Here is a 27,298-nt window from a genome sequence, read left to right on the forward strand (position 1 = left end):
GTCTTTGTTTCACACATAGCAGACAGCTTTCTTTAACTATGACAGGCTACAGATTCAGCAGCATTTTGAAACTGGAGAGTTCTTGGCCTCCGCGTTAGTCCACTGCCAATCAACTGGACAAATCCCGTGTTTCCATGGCGATGTGAAAGGCTAGAGATGACTTTGTCTTTATAGAAAGGTGCAGTAACCAATGAACTCTGTTTCCTTTGCTGTGTGTGGGTGGATGGACAGGATTTAAAATACCAGCCCAGCCACAGGCACACTGCTGAGCACCTTCTGTGACTTCTGTACGCCAAGAAATGCAAGTGACCATTAATGTAACACAGACGAGTAGATAAAAAAGAGTGAGCTTGTAGATAAAAAATGTTGTAGTGGATAGAAAAGATGTAAACAGAACCACATATTTATATTTACATGCATAAAATACTCATAAGCATAGATCTACAACAACCTTTCACACCTTTTTTTTTATTGTGGCTCAACATTTAGACCAGGCAAGAGTAAAACTTTTAAGAGATACTGGATCATGTATGTGTGACTCTATCTTCATCTACCCCTTCATGCTCTTTACAATTCATTACAAAAATCATTTGATTGATTTTCAGGGGTGGATCATTGATACAGCTGGTCGATGACAGACAATGCTTCAGCGCCTCAGCTCCCCTGGGATGAAGGTCATCAGTGGTGGAAGAACTACACATTAAGTAAAAGGAGCATTACAATAATATAGTAAAGTTATAGATATAGATGATATTATTAGATAGATAAAACCAATGCAGTTTTGCTTAAGGAGCATTTTATTGTTGTATAAGATCAAGACATTAATAGTTTATATGTGCAATCCAGTGGTCTCAACCTAGGAGTCGAGCTCCTCCCAGAGGGTCACAAGATAAATTTGGGGTGTTGTGCAATGATTAATGTGGTAGGAAATAAGAAGCTGTGCATGGATTTTGGGGCTTTTCTCTCATCTTGCTTTTTTGTAAAATATTGGTTAATTGGATCGGTTTGAATTAGACCATTTGAGAAGTTTAGAGGGGAAATCTCTCTTTGGCGGAACTGCTTATAGACACCTAAAACATGTAAAGGCATCCTAACGAGACACTGCTTTTTTGTGAGGCATCCCAGGTCAAAAATAGTGGGAACTGCTAGTTTCATCTTTATAGGAGCTCTTTAAGATATTTATAGCATTAATGGTTATTCATACAGTAAGCGAACATTTGGTTGCTGGGTGAAAGTCCAGTCCACAACTACTGCCTGCCCTATAGGGACTTTCCAACTCTTTATATCACATCGTTACCAGCAGTGTTTCAACCTAGCGGCATATTGTAACACAGTGACAGGTGCTATTGAGTCACATTATGCACTGACACTACCCATCCGTGTATCATACTGCTGCAACAGGCGACATCCAGCTGACTGGTGGCATATCATAACAATGCGAAAGGTGGCGTTGGGCGTCAGGTGTCTGATACTAAAATCACTGCCAAAGTGAAGGTATTTGACAACTTCGGATTGAGAACGGTCTGTGTATCCCAGTGGCTAGCTTAACGCTGCCACTCTGCACTGTGTTTATTCATGGTTACCAATGTTATTGAGACAGCCTCGTCGCTATAGGGCTGGCTATCAATACCTTAACTACTTGGTAACCCAGTACCAAGAAGTATCGGAACGTCTCCAGCCAACAGCGATACATGCATTCAAACCTTCTATCAAATGTGAAGAACAAGGAAGAGTGCCAGGTCATTGGTCTTCACAGAGAAGAGGAGCATGAACACGAACCGCCTGCGGTCCATGACAGACAATAAGACTGATTGTAATGATGATGATGATCATTAAACTATTATAAACTGATTATAAACTAATGAATGAATACTATAATATTATGTACCATTTCTGCAAAGCGTCTTGGCATCTCCTGAAAAGCGTTGTATAAATCCAATGTAGTATTATTATTATTCTTATTATTATTATCATTATTATTAGTAGTAGTACTATTATTAATAAATGTATATCCCCCTTAATCAAACACATTGCAACTTTAATTGTACAGTGATGGCAAAAAGTAGCGATGGCATAGCGTAAAATGAAAATATTCAACCTCAAAACTGCACTTCAGGACAGTACTTGAGTAAATGTACAAGGTTACTGTCCACCACAGGAGGTCATGGAGCAATAGTAACAATGTTGGCGAAAAAAGGGTTGCTGAAATGTTGACATCATGGTGGACTGAGCAAATGGTTAATGTACTGTGAAGTCACACATCAAGGTGAGATTTAGTGGATCCACAGAGAGGGTCTGCCAAAGGTCAAGTGTAGCCCAGTGTGTGTATGTATGAGGGAACAGTGTGATTCTTCACATCCTATCCGAATTATTTCAGGTCATTTCAGCTTTATTTGGTAGTCAGGGCGAGTGAGAGACTGAGGAAGATTATGGCAGGAAAGATGTGATGTAAAATGTGTTGAGCCAGTCAAAGTGATTCAGATCCACAGCGCTCTAAGAAGATGATAATCACCTCAGCTCAACCTCAATTACAAAGTGGAATTTTTCAAATAAAAATATTACCAGATCAGGTCATCGAGCATCTTGTAATTCTAATATAAAGGGCAGCCGGCAGCTGCTGCGAGGTGAGGGATGATATGTCTACAAGGACGTGATCATACACTACCCTCTGTTAAATTTAAGAGCCTTGGCAAAATGAAAGTAGAACTGGTCCCCCAACCTTCGGCACCCCAGCATGTACACACCAAGCTAGATGAAAACCTGTATCACAGTCCATGTCTTGTCTCCTGCTCTCCCTTCTCCATGTCTACTCAGTCGCTCTCTATAAATACATAAGGTGCTGTTTCCAAGGTAACAACTCTATGGAGAATTGGCCACCTGAAATCTAGATGGGGTGGAAAAGGAGGGTGAATAGTGGTCTGCAGGCTCTTCGATTGTCAGGAAAAGACCCTTATTTTCACCACGTCAGCATTTGTCCAGCTATGTCCTGCAGTATCGCCCTGGGGGCTATCAGACTTCATTAACCCAATATGTCATCCTTTCAGCTATAACTTAGACCTGTGAGAGAGAAGCATGAAAAATGATTCACATTAGTGTCAGGATATGTGTTTCATCTGTTGCTGAATGGATCATTTGTATATCAATCATAAGTCCTGGCCCAAAATGCTAGAATATTTCTGTCTCCATTTTTATGTGTAAAGCTGCTGCAGTCCAGAGCAGGAGGTATCTCTTGTAGTGCACTTTGAAGTCATGGAGACTTACCTATTAGCAAACTTTAACATACATATGTTTAATTCCTTTCTAGTGCGAATATTTGCCTATAAATAAATAAACAACAGTAACATCTGTATTGGTAATAATTGTATCAATAAAGAGCTGTTTTCTGATGTGGGGATCAGTCTGCCTGTTAAAGATATTCATACCTGCGTCAAGGTAGATATGATATCACACTAACACTTCCAGTAAATACCTTTCTTTCTTTCCGTTGCTTTTTTTAAAGTATACCAGAAGTGTCAGCTTTGGTGTCTCCTCTTCTCTTGCAGTTAACCTTAGAATCATGAGTGTTCACTGCCCTCCAGTGGTCACAGCTAGGAAATGCAACATTACATTAAATTTGCCTATTTGCAAATGTGTAAATTTAAATAATGTAATGTTTTTTTCTAAGCTTGGAAAAATAGCATTCTCTCTTAGGGGAGCCACTGATGATTTGTTCAAGTTATTCCTCTTATTTTGTTTGGGGTTTTTTTTGTTTATTTTTTCTTTTCTTTTTTTCTCTTTTACAACTTCTTGAGTTGTTATCGTTACAGTAAAAGCAGAATATGGTGATATGTAGACACATGTAAATATTGTACCTGTCCTGCTTTCACTAATAAAAATAGTTGTAAAATAATGTAAATGTCTGTCTGTAATTATGACATTTACTTTTTAATCTGTTGATTATCATTATTGTTATTATTATTATTATTATTATGTCAAGCCTTGTCTGAGCCAGTAGCTTGAGTGAAGATATTATTGTTAAATGATCCTGTTTATTGTTTTATATTGCTCACCACTGAAGTCTACACCTGCACATTCCTCAGTGTAAACAAAACGGATAACTATTATCAATCTTTTGAGGTATCAATAAGGATATTCATATAGTAGTAAGGTCAATAGTGTCTGTATTAATTACACACTGATATCAAACAATATAAGCCATTGCACTGTGTTAAACACTCCATGCTGGAATAAATACTACTTTTGATAATGCTGTCTGAATTTTAACTCCTTTTACTAACTTACTGGGGGACAGAATATCAGGAACATTGCTGTCTCTTATTGACTGTTTAATTCTGAATGTTTTTACCACTACTTTTCATGCCAGCTGCAGACATTTCATTGTATTCGACCACTTCCTGTGAATGCTTTCAAGATAAAGATAAGAAAATAAATAATTAAGAAATCATATTCCAGTTATGCATGATTTCAATCATGATTTTTGGGCATCGTTGTTGTGAAGACAAAATGGACAACTTTCCATTTTCTTCAGAGCCTAGCAACTACCACAGTTCCCACAGTTACTTCGGTTGTTCCACTGTCAGCCATTTCTGCTACTGGGGATAGTAACTACAAAAAAAAAAGGTGGATGCTCTTTGGTAACTGATGGCTACCATAGCTACTGAAGGCACAATCCTCTTTCTGTTTTGTTCACACAATGGCTGACACACTTCCTTTGTGCCATAAATCAGGCCTACATTTTCCTGGGAGATCGTACCCACTGGCAGACAGAACTGCTAAGTGAAGGACTGGCTTATAGGGAACCAGTCTAAAGACAGGTATTCACATAACCTCACGTGTTGGCAGTGTGACATCTCTGCACCACAAGTCTCCTGGAAAGAAGGTGGTTGGAAACATAAAATCTCTCTTCTTTTTCAAGCCATCATCCCATTGTGTAATCACTGTCAAAGCAGAAAAACTTATGTTGGAGCTTTACTTCTAGTGATCATCACAATTAGTTCATCAGAGGTTGTTGTGATTTTTACTGATGACATTCTATGAGGAAAACGTCATTAAGATCAAGAGAACAAGACGGTAAAGAATTAATTTTAAAGCTTTACCACGTTTTCTTCTCACCTCAAAAAACCTTTTTTAAGTACACTTGCAATGTACCTGTGGATTTATTCATGTATTGATTTTTGCATTTATGTCGACTGTCAGGGAAAAATATCGGAACAAAACAAAAACAAGAAACAATTTTTACCAAACAAACATCATATGGCCTGTAAAAATAACCTCAGAAGACAGATCTGGGTTCTGATCCTGTTGATTGATGGGTAAAACATTGAGGATGGTGTGACAGTCTCAAGTCTGTGTGTTTTACTAAGCAGGAAAACAAGATCTGAAAGGCAGCTCACATTGCTGACACCTGTCATGTCTTTGATAATGTCTAAAGCATAAAAAGTGGATTACTTCTGCCAGAACGTGGCTGATTTAATCCACACTCAAAAATGAAACACGCTGACATGTTTTCAGAGCTGCTGTGATGATCCAAGCTATGGTATGTCTGCACACTCTTCTCCTTAAATCCTAATGCATCGACTCCCACTTCAATTTCTAACCATCACTGTCACATTTTTTTATACGAACTTAACTTACGCTAACAATAGAGGAATTTAAAAGGATTATCTGAGGCATTTATTTCTTATATGAATACCTTGAAATTTATTTTGAAGTGTTTCCGATGAAAAGGCCAGTAGAGCAGATGTACCATTAAGATCTCTTTATTATAGTGCATTTATCAGATGTTACAAAATGAGTATAAAAAGCGTAAGAAGGTAATGAAGACATACATATGCACATGCCTTGTCATTTGTACTGAAACCATCATGAAAATTAAAGCTTCCCATCTGAACAAGGGTAGGTGGACGATGTCAAGTTCAAATACATTTTCTTACAAAACATTATATACATTTGTATTTCTTGCTGTATACCAGACCACTTATGCTATGAACTCTGATACTTAAAAAATACCTCAATGTAAGGACAAAGAAAACCCACATAAATACAGTTACCCAAACTTCCCAGAAAAAAAACATCTAAATGTTCAGTTGTAGAAAAACAAAGGGAAAATTAATTTTCCTTTAGAAGTCAGTGTGATATTATGACCTTAAAGTCATCTTCTGTCAGTGAAGGGTGTGCACAGTTCAAGATTGGTTTCTTAGTAATAACAGGAGCCTTTGGCATCAGTGGATGTGTGTGGAAACTATTCTGCTACTGGGTTAACTGGTGCAACATTCATATGATCTGCTGGCATAGAGCAATGGGAGGGGCTATTGTCTGTGGGTACATTGAAAACGCTGATGAATGAACCGCTGTCTTTACATAGGCCAGTGTTGTGCAAGGTAAAGAGGTTGTGCAAATGGCATCAGAGGGACAAAATGTAAATAACTCCAGGGGAAGCACCCTTGCTACATGCTGGGAAAACACCATAAAGCCTGAAGCATTGAGGAAGCATTTACAGTGCTGATTCATGAAGTGGGCCAGGGCGAACACCCAATTCAACCGTACCGTCAATCACAGCGCAATGTGAGTCCCCTATAAAAGACACAGGAGGGGGCGACTTCACCCTGTGCAGGCAGATCAAAAATTGAGCCAAACACAGTGAGCCCTTTTTGAATCAAACCAATTGGTCCCGAGAGCATTTTACTCAAAAGACTGCACACCTGGCACGTCAGCTCATGCTAAAGTAAACCAGGTCGTGCGTGCATCAACAGTTACATTAAAAACAAAAAAATAAAATAGAAAACTGACCCAAAGAATGACATACAAAAGAAAATAAGACTACCAGTAAATTAAAAATCCAGTGTGGGAGAAACTCCCACACCAACAAAAGGCCTCTCTGTTACAGTAACTGGATGTAGCTGAAACCCACACAGCACCATGAGGATACACACATCCACCAGTAGCTACACTCAACACACCTCCATATATGTAAACATTTGCTGTGACATTTATTGCTTGTTCCAGACCCAGTCATGTAAAAAAACAAGGTCAGGTTATTGCCATAAGAGGGATAACTTCTAGAGGAGGGACTCAATTGAATTTAAAAACTGAAGAAATGATTCAACCAATAAGGACACTTATCTTCAGGCACAGATGCCGATTACATTCTGACCATTAACAAGACTTGCAGTGTACAGACTGACAGATTCAAACAAAAAAAAATCTGAAATATTAAACTATAAGAGAGAATCAATACGTATCCAGTGTTCACTGCAGCTTCAGAAACTTTGATCCACCAAAACTCATTATTTTTAAAAGAATGTGAACTGATACTATATTTTATTGCATCAGACATAACACAGGTTACACTGCGGTATACTGTCAGGGTGAAATAACGGTCATCAAATAGGCCTTAATGTCACAAGCAGAAGTAAAAAGTGAATTACACAGGACAAAATATCCTCTGTGCTTCTTTGCCTTGTGACGACCAGTGATTTGGGATGTGCTGATATTGAGAGGAATGACAGAGTTAACTGTGTTCTGGGCACATCATGGCAGCTTCCACTCACATTCACCCATCCAGAAACATACACCCCTACACAACAAATATGCAGGGGAGCACTGACCAAAGGTCCAACGCTTTAGAGGAAAGAGAGGAAAGGAGAGAATGAGAACAGGACCAGTACAGGATCCCATCACACCGCAGACATAGATGAAAGACAGGAGGGGGACTGACTGATCATTTTCCTTTCTTTAGCTGGCTTGAAAGCCAATCAAGACCCTCGTAGAGGCCATCTCCACTAGTGGCACACGTGGACTGGATGTACCAGTTACGATGGCGCAGGCTGTGTAGGCCCAGCTTGTCTGTGACCTCAGCTGCATTCATGGCATTGGGCAGGTCCTGAAAGAGCAGAAAACACAACACTTAATGAATGACGAAAAAAAAAGGCAACCCACATTTCCAGTTAAAGTTTGTGCTAATCACTTTTTTCAGACCACTTGCAATCACCAATTGCGTAATTCATATTATTAGCAGACTGATCCAATACACCGGATCTGTGTCAGTGCTGTTTTAAAATTGCCTATAGCCTATAATCAGCACTGGTGTATGAGCATCTCTACTTACAGTTAAATAATGCTCCAATTTAGGCTAATTTTGGGCAAAAGAAAGATGGGCACAGCAATTTTCAGTACCCTTGACCCTTTCACCTCAACATATCAGAAGGAAAACAGGTTCTATGGGTACCTATAGTCTCCCCTATACAGACAAACCCACTTTATGCAGTTTGGGGCAAAAAAACCATGCTGTTCATTTGTATTCAGTAAAAGCATGTTATTTTCATCTATTGTACTTGAATATTTCTGCATAATAGGGTCCATAGACAGTCTTTGAATTGCATAAATTTGGGTATGACTGGAAAGCTGATACATTCAAAGAGCCTAACTGTATTTATATGTAATGATGTTGGCCACCTTAGTAGCCATTTCATCGTAGTGAGATCTTTTTTTTTTTTTTTTTTTTTTTTAAATAGACATTACTGTATAAAATGATGTTTAGTGACCTTGAGGATAATCACAGCCTCATGAAACTTTACAACTACAAACTAGAGACCTCTGGCATTCACAGGATGGATGTGTATGGCTTTCCTAAGTGTGCTGACAATATGGGAGCTTCTCAGCAGTTTCCAGAATAGAAGTGCTTGCCATCCAATTGCTGGAAAATGCACTTCTTACAGAAACCTCAAAATGTCAAAAGTTTTTGATACCAAATCACAGCTTGAAATTTTCTGTGGTGTTCCTCAAGGTCTTGATGTCTTCATGTTGTATTTTGGAGAAGTTTTTGACCATTTTTATCAATTGACTATGGCTAAGCCACGCCCCCCTCCACTCACTCGGACAAACTATCAACATTCAGTGACCGGCGCTATGGCAGGTGTCACATTACATGGCATTTCGCAGGAGGCAATTGATGATATTTGGGGACATAATGATCAGATGTCATTAAAAATAACCAAAAGGGCCTAAACTACGCATTGGAGGGACATATTCATCATTTTATTGTTGAGAAGGTCGATGAAAAGCTAAAAATACAAGCCAAAATTTACAGGTCACAGTGTACGCTTGTGAACCGCATCTCGTTGCTGTCGCCATCAAAGACAATAAGATAAAGTGCCACTGAAGTTAAGGTTTTTGGCTCAGAATATGAGAAAAGGATAACGGCCTTTTTACCATCTTTACCAAGAGTGTCTCTCCGTTAGTTTGGTGCTACAGTATTTACACTGAATCATTCAGCATAACGTCTGCCAACCTTTATCTCTGTTATTAATGAAGCTAAGCTCTAGAAGTTAACGTTAGCTTAACTAGAGCCCTTTGGACAACAGCTAACAATGATGTACGATCACCAAAGTACAAAACTAGAACAAAATAGGCTAATGAACTCCCAGCAAACAAGGTGAAATGATGAACAATGCAGCTAGGAGCTAACGTTAGGCTAACTTTAGCTAACGTTAGCTAGAGATGTTAAAGATAACTTTATATTTCTTTCCAGCAAAGTGACAATATGTTGCCTCAAACACAATGTTGACTTACCTTAGAACAGATGTAGACATCATTGTTAATCTTATTCACACTGAGTTGATGTTGTGGTCTACAGCACAACTTTATCCAAAGGAGACACTTTTATCGGTTGAGATGTGGTTTAAAGTGTAAAAAATACACCTCGTTGCCCAGCCTCTCAGGATACCTTATGTTGGGGTTGCATGTACCCCATGCACACCGTTTGACCATTTTTGAATTTCAAATCTCTGAAAAAGCTCATAAAACCAAACAAAATTGACTTTCTGTAATGCATTTCAATGAATGTCCAGGCAGAGAATGTCCGAGTGTATGGGAATGGCTATACCCACTGTGATTGGCTCATCGCGTTTGAGGGCGGGACTTGGCCATAGGTCAATTCTCAGGTAGCAAAAAATGCCTAAATGTTGTATCAAAAAAAAAAAAAAAAAAAATCACTGCAACAATTTATTAGTTATTAATCTGCAGGTAAGGCGGCACGGTGGTGTGGTGGTTAGCACTTTCGCCTCACAGCAAGAGGGTTGCCAGTTTGATCCCGGGCGTGGGAGCCCTTCTGTGCGGAGTTTGCATGTTCTCCCCGTGTCAGCGTGGGTTCTCTCTGGGCACTCCGGCTTCCTCCCACAGTCCAAAGACATGCAGATTGGGGACTAGGTTAATTGATAACCCTAAATTGTCCGTAGGTGTGAATGTGAGCATGAATGGTTGTTTGTCTCTATGTGTCAGCCCTGCGATAGACTGGCGACCTGTCCAGGGTGTACCCTGCCTCTTGCCCGATGTCAGCTGGGATAGGCTCCAGCCCCCCCGCGACCCTCAAGAGGATGAAGCGGTTAGAAGATGAATGAATGAATGAATAATCTGCAGGTACCCAGCTTTCAGGTCATGTATACCACTTCTTTGTGCCAAATACTGTTGACTTGCTATCTTCCCCTAAAAATCCCCCGTCCCCCCTAAAAAAAGAAGAGATAAATGGGTCTGTGGTAGGGACGGACAGAGAAGAAGAGGTTTAGAAGTGATATGTAATTCAGGATTACTGCTATACCATTTTTTTGGTCCTTTAACATTGTGTATCTGCTGATACTGAGATCAATCAGACACTCATATTTAACTAAATGTTGATCAAATATGTATCTGACACCCTGTAGCCTACTACATCGAGAAGAGCTTATTTTTCAGGAGTTAACTTGGAGAGCACAACTTCTGAAACTGCAGACACAGCTCAAAAAAGAAGATCTACCACGCTGTTGGAGTTATTGGAAAGACACTCCTGGTTATGCAGTTGTGCAACAGTAGGCTGTCTGGGAGAGTAGCGCTACAATGCCAGCAGGCTGAGGTGAACAAACAACACCAATCCATTAAAAATCCCCACTTCTTTTACCTTCATTTTACCACTGTGTCTGCCATCTTAGTTCTTCTTTTGATCTTACCAATGTCATGTTAATAAATCAATGGCCAATTTATAGATGGCAGCTTCTTCCGCTAATCATACTCTTTTATTTATTTATTTAATAGCAGAGACAGAAATTCACCTGTTTGTTGGCAAACACAAGCAGCACAGCATCCGTCAGCTCATCTTCGGCCAGCATTCTCATCAGCTCCTCCTTGGCCTCGTTAGCTCGCTCCCTGTCATTACTATCCACCACGAAGATAAGACCTAAAAATGGAAAAGGGGTGAGCTTTATATGAAGGAATGGACAAAGGATTCCATGTGTTATGGAGGATTCAACAGTGGGCTTCAACGACTGATTTTAAGAGATCTGGCAACATCATTAAGTCTCTCACCTTGTGTGTTTTGGAAGTAGTGCTTCCAGAGTGGCCTGATTTTGTCCTGACCACCGACATCCCACACTGTGAAACTGATGTTCTTGTATTCAACCGTCTCAACATTAAAGCCTGCATATAAAGGAAAAAAACAAATGTTTGATATCTTGGCATTGGTAAGAAGAGCATGCAGTGTGACAACTTGTAAAGCTGCAGGAGAGGACTCACCAATGGTCGGGATCGTGGTAACAATTTCTCCCAGTTTGAGCTTGTACAGGATGGTGGTCTTTCCAGCAGCATCCAGTCCTACCATCAGGATCCTCATTTCTTTCTTGCCGAACTTAAACAGGCTAGCCAAAGCCCCCATCTTGGCTCAACTGCAGAAAGACAAACAATGTCAAGTCGTCTGGTCTCTAAAAACATCAATACCACACTGTAAACCATGACAGAGAGATATTTAATCGGGTATTAATGTTCCACCTTTAGAGGCTGATGTTGTTGTTGGCTTTCCTGTGGCTTTAAGATTTAGTCTATTACAGACAGCTGACAATGTTGCCATAGACGACACTAAACGACGACTCCTATTGCCATTAAGTAGGGATGTCCTGATCAGGTTTTTTATTTCCCTTTCCCGATTTGAGTCCTTATATATTGTGTATTGGCCGACACCAAGTCAAAGCCGATACTTCTATTTACCTAAAATGTGATTGAATATATCTGTCACATTAAAATAACTGCTGCAGATACTGACTCTGACACACCTTATTTGAATTTATTGAAAGGGGAGCCCCATTGAGATGTAGCATCTCATTTTCAAGGGGCCCTCTCGACACAAATTCAAAACAGACATACAGACAAAACTGCATTACATAGCCTAAACCTAACAAACATACACTACAAATACACAGATACAGATATCTCGCTTACCGTCTTCCACCCACACCCCCTACCCTGAGCTGTTGTACATCAAAAAATGTTCTCAATCTACTCGACTTGACCCATTTACTGAAGGTCCTGATTCAAAAATACTGAGTTTACAAGGAGTGATTGATATGAATATACGTTTATCTGGGAATGTGACCCCTGAAATTGACATGATGTGATTCATTAGAGAAGACAGATCACTCTGTTGGAATTGTAGAAACAACAAAAACACTCAGTCCATTCATTGTCAGCCAGTCATGTTCTTGATCAATCCAATAATCAACCCATAAACAACTGAAAAATGCCAGTGCTAATTTCCTGAAGCCCAAGGTCATGAATCAAATATCTCACTTTGGCCAACTGTCAAGAGTATCCACTGAATGTAAGGCAAAGAAAAGCAACATACTTTCACATTTAAGAACCTAGTAATATCAGATGTTTGGTATTTTTGCACAAATGTAAACCATTAAAGGGCCAGTGTGTAAAATGGGTTGAAAACAGTGACATCAGTGGTCAAATTCTAGATTGCAGGGCTCACTCGCTCACCCCTCCCGTCGGGTAAATGACAGTGGCCTCGTAGGGACAAAAAGCCTTGCGCATGAGTTTTTCAGGAGTAGGTCTATCTAGCGACAAGGTGAATGTTTATTTAGAAATCTAAGCCATGTTACGATATCGTAATGAATCACTCACGAGCAGGAGACCAGAGGAGCGTTCGGGAAAAAGGCCCGTTTATTTGAGCACTCCAGAAACTCCGGTAACACTCCAGGGGGTAAAAGACTCCGTCCCAAACTCTGACTCTTCTAGCGTAACAGACACACTTCATAACTTTACACACATACTCGTTTACCATAACGAATGGGGACCCCCCTCCCCTCTCTGCTCCACCAACCTCCAGCCCACACACTGACTGACAGCGTAGCCGGTAAACAGAGCTCAGCTGTTTATTTAGCCTAGCGATATCTCCGGACTATAGTAGTTGCAATGGACGACTTTGAACGCGATTTTGAAGAGTTTCTTGTAGCAGACACAGACCCAGAGCCATACCTGTTTGAGCCGGAGCATACAGATGAGGAACTCCATGTGTTTGATGCTGAGCGGGCGAGAAGAGAGGCTGAATGCACAGAATTTGGATTCGGTGCTACTGCTACCATCGTTGGGGAGATATATCATCAGGACGAAAAGCACCGCAGAGAGTGCATCACAAGGAGTGAAGTTGCGTCTTCTTTTCCTCGCAGATGACGGTTCAGGTTCATTCTCTCCTGTTGCGTGGTAAGTGTGGTCCATTCGCAAACTTTATAACTAAAAAAACTTTTCACTACTCTCTATCAACGAACTACTAACACTCTCTACTGTTTCCTCCTCCTTCTTCCTTCCTTCCGCTGTCTTCGTTGGTTCATTTATACACGCTAAACGCATTCTCTGGCTGGCTGGATTGTCCGCTCGGTCTGCCGTACATACATGGCGGCGCAAGATGGCGACCTCTCTAAAGCAAGGCCCTTGCTATATATGTATATATATATATACAGTACAGGCCAAAAGTTTGGACACACCTTCTCATTCAATGCGTTTTCTTTATTTTCATGACTATTCACATTGTAGATTCTCACTGAAGGCATCAAAACTATGAATGAACACATGTGGAGTTATGTACTTAACAAAAAAAGGTGAAATAACTGAAAACATGTTTTATATTCTAGTTTCTTCAAAATAGCCACCCTTTGCTCTGATTACTGCTTTGCACACTCTTGGCATTCTCTCCATGAGCTTCAAGAGGTAGTCACCTGAAATGGTTTCCACTTCACAGGTGTGCCTTATCAGGAGTTAATTAGTGGAATTTCTTGCTTTATCAATGGGGTTGGGACCATCAGTTGTGTTGTGCAGAAGTCGAGTTAATACACAGCCGACAGCCCTATTGGACAACTGTTAAAATTCATATTATGGCAAGAACCAATCAGCTAACTAAAGAAAACGAGTGGCCATCATTACTTTAAGAAATGAAGGTCAGTCCGGAAAATTGCAAAAACTTTAAATGTGTCCCCAAGTGGAGTCGCAAAACCATCAAGCGCTACAACTAAACTGGCACACATGAGGACCGACCCAGGAAAGGAAGACCAAGAGTCACCTCTGCTTCTGAGGATAAGTTCATCCGAGTCACCAGCCTCAGAAATCGCAAGTTAACAGCAGCTCAGATCAGAGACCAGATGAATGCCACACAGAGTTCTAGCAGCAGACCCATCTCTAGAACAACTGTTAAGAGGAGACTGCGCGAATCAGGCCTTCATGGTCAAATAGCTGCTAGGAAACCACTGCTAAGGAGAGGCAACAAGCAGAAGAGATTTGTTTGGGCCAAGAAACACAAGGAATGGACATTAGACCAGTGGAAATCTGTGCTTTGGTCTGATGAGTCCAAATTTGAGATCTTTGGTTCCAACCGCCGTGTCTTTGTGAGATGCAGAAAAGGTGAAGCGGATGGATTCCACATGCCTGGTTCCCACTGTGAAGCATGGAGGAGGAGGTGTGATGGTGTGGGGGTGTTTTGCTGGTGACACTGTTGGGGATTTATTCAAAATTGAAGGCACACTGAACCAGCATGGCTACCACAGCATCCTGCAGCGACATGCCATCCCATCCGGTTTGCGTTTAGTTGGACAATCATTTATTTTTCAACAGGACAATGACCCCAAACACACCTCCAGGCTGTGTAAGGGCTATTTGACCAAGAAGGAGAGTGATGGAGTGCTGCGGCAGATGACCTGGCCTCCACAGTCACCGGACCTGAACCCAATCGAGATGGTTTGGGGTGAGCTGGACCGCAGAGTGAAGGCAAAGGGGCCAACAAGTGCTAAACACCTCTGGGAACTCCTTCAAGACTGTTGGAAAACCATTTCAGGTGACTACCTCTTGAAGCGAGAGAATGCCAAGAGTGTGCAAAGCAGTAATCAGAGCAAAGGGTGGCTATTTTGAAGAAACTAGAATATAAAACATGTTTTCAGTTATTTCACCTTTTTTTGTTAAGTACATAACTCCACATGTGTTCATTCATAGTTTTGATGCCTTCAGTGAGAATCTACAATGTAAATAGTCATGAAAATAAAGAAAACGCATTGAATGAGAAGGTGTGTCCAAACTTTTGGCCTGTACTGTATATATATATAAAAGCATAATTATAAGGCTACGAAAACCAAACGAATTTTATTTTATAGCGATTCTACACTTATAAACATATTAATGGGTAGAATATTCAGATTCAGATTGACAATAAACCATGCCAAATATTACACACTGGCCCTTTAATAAATTATCAGAACATCTGCAGATTAATTCAGATTACTTTTCCTGTTGATCCACTAACTTATTATTTGACTACAGCTCTAAATGACTATCACAATATAAATCGCCTAGTTTCTGACACTCTGTCCCCAAACATTCAGGAAACTCTGTAAAGACTAGTTGTGCTCCATGACAGGAAGACAAAGCAGGAAATAAACAACCAATTCCCTTTCAGAAGTTGCTCAATGACAAGGTGCAGTAAATCATGTTTCTGTTGTGTTTTCCCTCTGTCTACCACCTGCTTATACTCGAGTTGCTGTTTCTGAACTGGAGGAATGTGCTCTCTATTACTTATCTCCATTGAGCTCATCAGCAGCACACAGCTGAGGAGAACAAGCTGAGGCACGCTGTCTCTGGTTGTCAACAGACAGCCTGTCCTCCTGGGCCTCAAGTTAAGCCTCCCACTGCCAGCAGTACAAGTAGTGCTGACGCAAGGAGTCTATTGATTAAATTATTAAATAAAGGAACTGCCAACTGATGATCGATTAACAATTTTATTAACCCAGCAAAAATGTCAAACATAAGCTCAGTTCAGCCTCTTGAATGTGTGGGTTTGCTGCTTTTCTCTGTTTTATATCGGAAATCTTTGATGACATTTTAAAAAATCTTCTCATTGCCACGTTTACAGACACTAATACTTCCTGCTTCTTTTGAAAACTAATACAGAAACTATTTCTCACCCTTTTTTTTTTTTTTTTGGAATGTGAAATATCCATAAGAATTTGGACAGATCTGGAGTCTCACTTTTTTGAAACCTCTAATTCAGTTTACTCCTTTAACCTTAGGGATTTTATTTATTTTATTATGATAATACAGATAATAGCGCTCTGACATGTCCAATTAATTTTGTTGATCTAAATGCTATTATTTTTTTATTCACAAACAGAAATTCTCTGAGTAACTTCCTATCTTTTCTCCTAGAATTGAAGGATCCTCTCTTCTCAAATCACTTATTATCAAAACAAAGTAAGTGTCAGCTTTAAATTATGTATGCACTTTTCCCCTCAAATCTCCTGTCTGAATGTACCTTTTTCCTCTATGTTTGTTCCCGTTCATCTTTTTTTTGTGATTCTGGCTGTCTGTTACTTTAAATACTGTCAATTATACTCTCCATTTATACTTATGTATGTCATTATTTTTATTTATTTTTACATGTACTGTTATTATATGCCTGATGTTTTTTGCATGTTCATTTTGTAATTTATTTTTTAATTTAAGTAACTTAACCTTGAACTTCTACATTATCTCATATTCTATTGATAATCTATGTATAAAAAGCCACACAGATAATGGAAATAATCGTTACTCGCAATGCTTTGAGTTGCCTCCTGTACTGCAGGTACAATCACAACATACCAGCACATACCTTTTTCATTAATTTAGGGTTAGACCGGCTCCAAGCTTCTCATACATATGTGGAAATGCTGTAAATAGCAGCTCCGTTGAGTAAACAGGAATGACAGGTTCATGTTTACGCAATAGGACACTTGAAGTGTCATCACAGGTTTTGTTTAGTACTTGTAATTAGCTGGCTATAAGTGGGATGATGGTCTGTACGTAGCCACACAAAATGAAAAAGCGTCATGTGTAACGCACTGTCATACATTTCGTCAGCTGATTCCTCCGTCCATAAGTCAAAAATACTTACTTGAACCTGTTAAACATTGCGTTGTTTTAAATTACAAGTTTGGTGACCCTTAAGGCTAAGTGTTGTGAATCAAGTTTAACTGATACTACACAGTAATGATTGTTAGATTGCAGCTGAGTTAAGTATCTGCCTTTAAAGTCTCGGATTATGACTGAGTTCACTATAAACGCAGACGACAACCCGACTGGAAAGGCTCGTTAATGTTAGCTAGCTAGCCTGGCTGTGTTTTGGGAGGTATAAATGAACGAAAACAGTGTATAAAGGGAAATTCTGTCACGTACAAAGCCGACACTGACTGAGAAAGAGTTTACGTTCAGAGATGAAGTACTTGAAAACTTCCTGAGGAAACGGACGAACTTTTACACGAGCGATAACCGAAGTGTCTTCAAGCTCACACGACGCACAGCAAACTGAAAACGTTAACAGGTTATTGCTCTCCATATTTATTTAAATGAAACTTTATATTTATGGCACACTCATTTTAAAAGTGTAGAAAATTAGACTTATACCTTTACTGAAGCTTCTCAAGTCTTCTTCCTGGTCCTGTCGTCTGCGCTGTTTCTTCTTCGTCTCTATGTTTTTTGGCGGTTGCAAGAGTCGAAATGCCACAGTAGCGCCACCAGCTGGTATGAGTTGGAGATAGTTGAGGAAAAGTGCGAATAACCCCCTACAATCAAAATTTTTTTTCTGAATGCTGAAAATAAAGTAAATAACACTGATCACCTTTGAATAATAACGTAAATCAAGTTCTCAAGAGGAAGGTGTATACCATGTATACAAGCAACAGGCAACACAAAAATCTCAAAGGGTAATAAACAGCACCTAAATTAAGTTTTCCAATATATTACTTCCATGGCTGAGGAAGGTCTAATCAATATTTGTGAACATGAGCCACTCTCTCTCAAAGCCCAAAACCAGAGAAGTAAGTCTCAAACTTGTGATGTCATAGTCTGGAGCTGCTTCATCGACAATGAATAGCATCTGATTTTGTGGATTGATTTTGTGTTTGTTTTCTTTTCTATACCCAGATGAGCTTTATTCTATTGTAGTGTTCTCACTTCTGAAACAGAAAATGTACCCATATACTCAGAACATTCCCCTGAGTGCTCTAAGTGTCATCTATAACATCATTCCCAATTCACTGTCAATGGAGCAGCTCCAGACTTTATACCCCATGACATCACAAATCTGAGTTTTAGCACTAATATTTTTGGACTGTCAGACTAAAAGTATGAATTTTGAAAATGTGTGAAGTTCCCCTTTACAAAAAGAAGAAGAGGAAGAAGAAGAAGAAGAAAAAGCTCAAACATCTAGTCGTATACTGTATGGCATTTGATTACAATCTAAAGGTGTTTATTCCATGGTTAGATCATATCATATCATTTAGAGATGATACATTTGTAAATAATCAAGTGATAAACAAGTGAAAAATATGGATCATGATTTCCCAAGCCCAAGATCAAATGTCTTTTTTCCAACCAACAGTCCAAAATCCAGAGAGAATCAACTTACTAAAATGTAAGACAAATAAAAGCAGCATCGGGCCTTCCCAGACACATTTTTTTTTTTTTTAAATATTTGTATTACCTGAATTTCTACCTTGTAGGACACCAACCAGTTTGTATCATTAATGCTCATATTTACAAAATAGTTACACTGTGCTTTAAGTGTCTTTTCTTGTCTGGAATTTAGCGCCTGCACACTCACAGGACACAGTTTGGAGTGATTTTAGTAAGAAAATCAAACTGAAAACGATCAAGTTTGGGGGACAAAATAAGTATATAGAAAGACATGTCCCTTTATCCCCAGTGGAAATAAAACATTTGTCTGTGGAGGAAGAATTTAGGCTCATCTATCTCAGTTTTGTGAGCAAAGAGTGGACACTTTGATGTCAGGACATATAGACTCAGCTTTGGTCTTTCTTAAACTACACAAAATCCATCAGGGTTTCCAGGTTTAACTTCTATACTGAATCCACTAGATGGGGCTCCATCCATGGTTGTTTTTTCTCTGAAGGCCCAATGACATTTGAAAGTACTTCGAGTGTGTAGTTTGGCTGGAACATCAGACTATAGGTCCTTTAATAATATACTCTATGTTAGTGTCCTTTAATCTCAGGCCTTGTTGATCACTGACTTGTCATCCATAGGGTTCTCTTGAATACTGAGCTTTAATTTTGTTTGCAAGACTGGTGGATTTGCTGTCTAACTGCAATGATTATAATGCAATAACTCATATATCTAAAATGAGCAAATTCTCTTTTTCTTTCTCCATGGCCAAGGACACTTCAGGGTGAATGTATGCTGTCCTTGTGGGGTAAATTTAGGGTCTGGTGGAGCTTCAGACTCTGATCACGAGACCACTGTGCTGCTTCCTAAAATGTTTAAGATGCAGTTGTAAGACTACTGAATAACAGAATGGCAATTTAAAGAGAGAGAGAAATGTTAGTTGAGACAAACTACCCACAGATAAGAACTTTGCCCTGAAATATTTTCAAAATACAGTGTTTCCAATAAAAAGTGTCTCACTTTGAGGTTTTGATCCCGGTGCGTAATCAGGATGGCACGCCCGTGATGAATACCCAGGTGTATTCGAGATTTGTATATCACAGAAAAAAAAACCAGACTATTTTGCAGCTCCATCCACCTGGGTGGCGTTGCAGTGGGAGGGATCATACAGTAACAATACTGAGAGAATCCAATGAGGGTGCAACAAGATGAGGCCCCCCCTCTCTCCCAAAGGGCCCTGCCTCTCGGCGGACCACTGGGCCTGGCGCACCGGATTGAAAGTCTGTGTGCATGTGGGGCCGCTTAAAGATGTGCGCCGACCAGACGGCACAGACTTTCTCCGTTGAAGAATCAGCGAGATGAAGAGCAGCGCCAACCCGGCACCATGCGCTCCAGGCTCCCAAGGACCGCCTGCCTATTGCGACTCATTGCACTCTGCATCCTTCTCTCGCACACTGCAGCTTATTTTGGGTCAGCAGATTTCCTTTTCACTTCTGCCCATCACATTCATTGATTGCATTTGTTGTTTTAACCCTTACAGGAGATGATGCAGACAACCATTACAAACTTTAGCCAAATTACGCACGCGTAATTGTACGCAAAATATTGGGTTTTTTTTTAACGTTAATAGTTACAAATTGTCATGCTAGTTAGTTACAATAAACCACGATCATCAGCAGTGCTAATTTATGGTGTATCTCAACCAAAGTAATCTGAATTATTTAGCTATTTTTACGCGATTTGTTGAATTATCGTTCATTTTTTTCCTCGTAAAGGCATTTCTGTGGTAGTATTGCCAGCAATCAGATTTTGTTTTTCCGTTTTAGTTTACTGACAGAATATATTAAGTAAATTTCCGGTAGCAAGACGGACTAAACAGCGCAAAACTTCAACTTTATTACAGTCATGTTTTCATTAAGTCTATAATAACGTCAGTGATAGAATTATTAGCCTATTGGGTAAATAGTATAAACCAACAATTTAACTTTAAAGGCTCACTTACAAATGCAACACACCAGACTTACAAGAGCCCTTTTCTCTCCTCTCCAAGGCTGACAGGTCGGGAACCCTTGGTGTTTTTACCAGGTCCGTTTTCCAATGAATCTCCGACAGGCAAGGCCCACCTGAAGCAGTGCGAGCAGATGACTCTGACCAGGCGGCAGAAGAGGCTGTGTCGCAGGGAGCCTGGTCTGGCCGAGACGCTGCGGGAGTCGGTGCGCCTCAGTCTGCTGGAGTGTCGCTATCAGTTCAGGAATGAGCGCTGGAACTGCAGTCTGGACGGCCGGGGAAGCCTCCTGAAGAGAGGTAAGCCCAAAACTTCAGCACGATTTACAATTTAAACACAAAGCGGCAATTGCAGTTTATTTCATCTTTATCTATTTGTATCTTGGTTTACTTAAAGTGAGACAGGTGCAAAGCTGCCCACTTTTTAAAATCTCCATCACTCTCATGGATCGTATCTGTTTCTGAACAGCAAGATGGGGCGCCGAGCCACATCTGCTTGCATGTAATTAGTTAATTTAATTAAAACCAATTAAGTAATTATGGCAACAAAAAGAGTAAGAGGGGAAAAATAGGATGAGCAAATTGTTTATCTCTAGTTAAGGTTGCCAGAACAATTTGGGGCCAAGATGGGGACAGTAATCACATATGATTCTGGTCTAACTTCAATAACATATTAATTGATAGTTATTTATTAATGGTGTGACTCATAGGCCACATGTTAACACAGGAATGTGATCAAATGTAAACATCTAAAGTTATATTTTCATATAAATCACGGTAATTATCACAGAAAATTATCAAATTAATATCTGTTAAAATGTTATGTCTATCTCTAAGAATAAAATGCAAATTAAGTATTTTATAGACTATCAGTTTTTGTTCATATTGGTTACTCCATCATTGAATGTATAACATAAAAATTAGTTTTAGATAATCAGATTACAGTAGACTGTCCTGAGTATTTAGCTGTGCTGCATCTGAAAAGATTGCTAGTATACATTTTGTTATAATAAAGACAAAGCGTGCTGTATATTACTTTAGGTCACATTCATTTTCCTGTACTTCTGTTTCACTAAAGCATTTGTGATGACACCAGGTGACACTTCTAAATCCTTTTCCTTTTATGTTGTGTTTCGCAAGAAGTTCTGCAAACTCGCAAAATTGTGTACTTGGAAACTTTACTATGACTTGACACACCATTAATTAGCTACACTTAAAAAAAGATATACTTAATCATTATATTGGATATAACTCAAGTCCCCTGCAGGTTTGCTGTGCACAGAAAATGCTTCATACATATGGATATCAGTGTGTGGGAGAACATGAACAGGTCAGCATGGAGGTAATGAGGGAGTAGAAAGCCAAGAAATGTGGTGCGGTGGAGAGTGCTCAAGCCCCGTGGTTATTTTTATCTCGGGAAAGCGCCCATTCCCAGAGGAAAAGGGTGGCATGATTACCCACTTTCATCTGAGAAAATCCTTCCTAGTCAAAATAATAATTAATTGGATCAAAATATACCCTGGTGACGGCTCTGGGTGAAGCAAATAACAGTGCGTAACCAAAAGGAAAGGTCAGAGGAGGAATTATGACACAAGAAAACCTGCAGAATAATGCTGAGGGTGTAGTAAACCATGACAACGTAGTGAGCTCTTTGTAAACATTTCGGCTTAAAGGCTTACTTGGTAGCACAAAAGACATCTTGATGATTGTAAACTATGAATGAATCCCTTAAGCTATACAAAGTTTGGACTCAGAACACGTTTTTAATGCCACAAATAGCTCTTGCATTCAAAGCTATGTAAATTCAGCCCTTTAATTCTGTCCTAGATAAAAATAAACTTTTACACAAAATGAATCACCATCCTCTCATGTCTTTCACATCTATCCCAGCATTCAAGGAGACTGCCTTCCTACTGGCAGTGTCCTCTGCGGCGCTGACCCATGCACTCGCCAAAGCGTGCAGCTCAGGTCGAATGGAGAGGTGCACGTGTGACGACTCCCCCGGCATCCAGCATAGGGAAGCGTGGCAGTGGGGGATCTGCGGAGACAACCTGAAATATAGCACCAAGTTTCTCAAGAAGTTCCTCGGCCAGAAGAAGGTCAGCAAGGACCTAAGGGCTCAAGTTGACGCCCACAACATCAACGTTGGAATTCGGGTGAGTGTGAACAAACAAACCCAAAGGAGTAGAAATGTTGCATCAAGTGTGCAAAACCACTCCCCGTGCTGCTTTATGGTGAAGTTGCCTCCTGAGCTCAAGGCGTCACAATTATCACTTATACCTGAGCCACACTTTGCTCAATTAGTTGGGCTGCAATTTCACATTACACCTCTGGCACGCTCCAGTGCCATCAGAGGATACAGAAACGTAATCCTCACCTGCAAATTTTTCACAGTGCCAGCCAGACAAACGCCCCCTTATTTGCTGCCGTCGTTGGCCTTGGAGGATAATACAGAGGCAAGGGTGAGGCCGTGTAGCAGGGAGACAAGACGGCTGTGGGATCGTTGGAGCCAGGTGTTCTCAGACATGATAAAGCTTGCTGTGCGGGCCTACAGAAAATTAAAGGTCTCATGTCAGGGAGAACGATTATAACCGTGGCCTCTTTTTTAATATACGAGCAAGCATTTTTTTCCACTTACTGAATCACTGTGCTCTTCATAAATCCACCTAATGTTCGTAACCACCACTGTGTAGCTCTGAAATGGTAGGCCCCAGGGTCCTGCAGCTCACACCTAGGTAGGGTCGGAGGAGACAAAAAAGAAAAAAACACAACAGGAAGAACTGAGGGCAGCTATCTTATCTCATCTCTACTGAGTTAAATGTTTTTCTCACTTTGCACCAATGTGGCCGAGAGGAAACCACAAGCCATGTTAACCAAAACACGAGGTGGTCAGCGCCCCTCTCCTCTCTCAGTAATGGTGCTCTGAAGCCCCCGAGGGGTTCATACCTGCAAAGGGAGGAACTGAGCAACACTTTTCAACCCAGAAGTACCCTCTGGCTCCTTCTGCATGACCTGTCTCTGGCCTCCGCCAAGACAGCAGCTCTCAGGCTGAGTGATCGTGCTCTCATCGCTGACCATCAAGCTCAGTGAACTATTAACCTAAATCAGGGGCACCATCACAAAACTGCCGCTACATTTTTTTTGGCACTTCTTGTGCAGAAATTCTTATCAATGTTTTCCATGAGCAGGCATGTACAAAGAACAGGGTGGAGAGATTCCACTGTCTGCACCGTTTGTCACCTATGCCTCGGGCTTAAGGAAAGAGAGACAGGAGAGAAGCAGACAGAGCTAGTTTCAACACATTGAGAAAAAATAAATTGCAAGAGCTGTCCAAGTGAGAAATGTGAGGTAAATGAAATACGACATTCTGAACAGTCCCCCCTCAATCCATTATGTCAAAATTTTTGACTGAGGTGGGCTAAAGGCGTACTATCCGCAGACCACCACCCCTAACCCCCTACCCACCCTGCAGGAAACTGTCTCACTCTGTCCAGATAGACCTTCCAGATAAGAGGCCAGGTAATGAATCAAACTGAAGGAACTGACATCTCTGCCTTTTTTTCCCTCCCCTGCTTTTTTCCTCCCATCTTAGGCAGTGAAGAGCGGCCTGAAAACAACCTGCAAGTGTCACGGCGTATCCGGCTCGTGTGCCGTACGGACTTGCTGGAAGCAGCTGTCTCCTTTTCATGACACCGGCCGGCTGCTGAAGTACAGGTACGACACTGCAGTGCGAGTGCTGAGTGTCACCAACACAGCCACCGGGGAGACGGAGCTCGCTGGGCCCCGTCGCCATAGCCAGAGCCTTCGCACTACTGACCTGGTCTACCTGGAAGATTCTCCCAGCTTCTGCAGACCCTCCCGCTACTCCCCGGGCACAGGCGGCCGGTCGTGTGCCAAAGACACAAGTTGCCAAAGTCTGTGCTGCGGACGTGGTTATAACACGGCCATGCGCCTCACCAGCCTGTCGTGCCACTGCCAGGTACGCTGGTGCTGCCATGTGGAGTGTCAGACATGTGTGAGAGAAGAGGAGGTGTATACCTGCAAAAATGCATAACAAATTATAAGATGTATGCAAAGACTTGCAAAAGAATGATCCATTGGAAAAAAAAGCGTGAACTGAACTATAAGCTCCTGTAGACATTTTACAAAGCGATCTCACACCACAGCATGTCTTTGCAGATCTCCATTCTGGCCTGCATGTTATTTGGGGAGGAATACACACTTGTAACTTTGTAATATTGCTGGTTATTTGCTAATCATCACCAATTTGATACGCAGCAGCTTACTGTAGGTAAGGATGTTTTCAAACTGCTCTGCTTTTCTCTTGCTGGATGCACTGAAAGCCTTTGGGGCAGAGGGAAATGAGCTCTTAATACAGGTACTGGACTGGACTGGACATTACCAGCAGTACGACATCAAACCCCTTCTGCAGCAGAGCTCCAACAATGACTTTGTTGTATTGTAAATGCATTGGCCCCTTCCACTTGACTATTTATTGTATCAGCCGTTGTGTCTGTTGTACTGCTGCTTTATACTTAAACTTTCTTGTCATTGCCACTAAGGCTAAAATGGCCTTTCAAGGAATCCAGCTGTCTGTCTTTCTGTCTGCTGTGGAGAAATTTTAGGAGTTTGTTTATGAATATAAAGCACTTAACTTACTCTTGCTACATATGATACAAAAAATAATCATCGATGTTTGAAAAAAAAAGTTTAAATATATGTTTAAACAGAATCACTGGAAGCTTTGAGGCATGCCACTGATATACATTGTAACATGTATTAACAGGGTTATTGTGTAAAGAAACAAGCCGGGTTTCAGTTGCTCTTATGGAAATGTCTATGGAAATCTCGACATGTAGCCTAATGTGTGCTCAACAGAACAAAGGGAAATACCCGGGGTAATAGCGAGGGAAACACCAAACACTGTCTTTGTAAAAACAAAAGAATGAAAAACGTTTAATTCCTAAACATACCAGCCTTCCTCCTGTATTTTTTCTATTTATAGAGGCACATACTATGCTGTACTTTCAAGTTTAAAATTGCCTAACTGAACCATTTGGCCTTCAAGGTCTAATTTAGCCACATCTTTGTTCTGAATGCCTTTGAAGTGGGCTAATCATGCTCCTTATTTTCCCAAATTGCTAATCAAAGAAAATTCCCATGTTTACTCACTTATCCTTGCATCCAAGACAACTCTTGAGTGTCCATGTGTGCAGGTCAAAAGTGCATGTTGAACACCAAAGGTTCATTTTATTGGCCAGTTTATGTTTTCTCTGAGTGATTCTGAACTGTATATATGATATGAACATAACTCATGTCAGGGCTCCAGGCATATGACAATGTGGAATCGTAATTTTTCTACCTCACTTCATCGTTTTGGCAAATATCAGTAAGATTTATGAGCTATGCAGAGTTATGTTCTGTCCTTTGCATTTGTTTTTAAAGATCATATTTTAGATTTTTGTACAGTTCTTTTGAATTTTGGTAATACATATCTCCAGATTTGAAATGGTTTTTTTTCTAATCTTGTTGCATTACATTCTTATTTAAAACAAATAAGATTAATAAATGGACTTGTATTTGTAAGAGCTGCGTGTTTGTTGTGTCTTGCTCAGTTGCCTCAGGTGGTCACACTCAACCATGCTCTTGCACACATGCACACACACTCCACACGCAACAGCAATACACCTGCCTGAAACTCTGTGACCTGCATCTATCAAGCAAAACCACTTCCTGCTGATACTGCCCTGCCCTCCTTTTCATCTGAAAGGACTGCGGTCTCGCTGCATCACCCTCAACCGCCCAGTAAAAGGCACGGGATGGGTGAGTGGGTGGAGGACACACATACAGGTGTTGTGCCTCTAGCTAGCACATCAACCACGATGACAATCATAAGGATGACGATGACAAAGATGATGACTCAGAGGAATGTTGTCTTACTGAGAGTTTGACCCTCAATTCACCATTAGAAATTAACAGCGGGCCGCCCCAGAATGATGATGAGAGCAGTTTACGTGCTATTACCCGTGAATCATAACTTTCCACTCATCAGTGAACCTACAGCATACAGAGGGCTATTGTATGAGGTATTTATAGTGTGCGCTCTGGTGCTTTTGATGTTGCTCTCTAATTACTATGATTACACATTATTATTCCTTATTAGAACATCAACCAGAGACCCCAAGTATCACAGTGAATTATAGGACAATTTCAAAATTACTAAGTTCTTCTCACAGGTTTAATAACCTTAGAAATCTCCGTAATGGATGTACAGCATATTAAATTGTTGGAGCAAATTACCCCTCAGTGTGATGAGTATACTGCATGCCTTGGGGGGCAAGAATCTGCAGTTTCTATGTAATTAAATAAACATGATAAATCTATGAGATGGGCCAAGTGTCACTCAATTTCAGCCAGATGACAAGGGTAAATGAGCAGCCGAGTCGCCAGAAGATTTGCCAGAAATGCTGGCAATATATGTTGCTGTACGCTACGACTATGTTACATTTGCACATTTCATACATAGCAGATCAATATTTCTAAAGTGACGTAATATATAAGCTGACTTTTG

General features: G+C 40.5%; 2 protein-coding genes across 2 annotated transcripts; one reads left to right on the plus strand and one right to left on the minus strand.

Annotated features, from left to right (window-relative positions):
- Positions 1 to 5,743: 5,743 nt before the first annotated feature.
- Positions 5,744 to 17,836, minus strand: arf2a (ADP-ribosylation factor 2a). The gene is made up of 5 exons (XM_049560829.1): positions 17,725 to 17,836; positions 11,542 to 11,690; positions 11,335 to 11,445; positions 11,082 to 11,206; positions 5,744 to 7,882 (listed from the first exon to the last, which is right to left on the minus strand). The coding sequence occupies exons 2-5, from the start codon at positions 11,678 to 11,680 to the stop codon at positions 7,721 to 7,723; spliced, it is 537 nt and encodes a 178-aa protein (XP_049416786.1). The 5' UTR covers positions 11,681 to 11,690; positions 17,725 to 17,836; the 3' UTR covers positions 5,744 to 7,720.
- A 2,161-nt stretch (positions 17,837 to 19,997) lies between these two features.
- Positions 19,998 to 26,295, plus strand: wnt9b (wingless-type MMTV integration site family, member 9B). Its single transcript, XM_049562236.1, has 4 exons — positions 19,998 to 20,193; positions 20,774 to 21,027; positions 22,618 to 22,883; positions 24,320 to 26,295. Exons 1-4 carry the CDS (start codon positions 20,108 to 20,110, stop codon positions 24,779 to 24,781), a joined length of 1,068 nt encoding a protein of 355 aa, XP_049418193.1. The 5' UTR covers positions 19,998 to 20,107; the 3' UTR covers positions 24,782 to 26,295.
- Positions 26,296 to 27,298: the final 1,003 nt, after the last annotated feature.

This window comes from Epinephelus fuscoguttatus, linkage group LG19, assembly GCF_011397635.1.
Source record: "Epinephelus fuscoguttatus linkage group LG19, E.fuscoguttatus.final_Chr_v1".
NCBI classification, from domain to species: Eukaryota; Metazoa; Chordata; class Actinopteri; order Perciformes; family Serranidae; genus Epinephelus; species Epinephelus fuscoguttatus.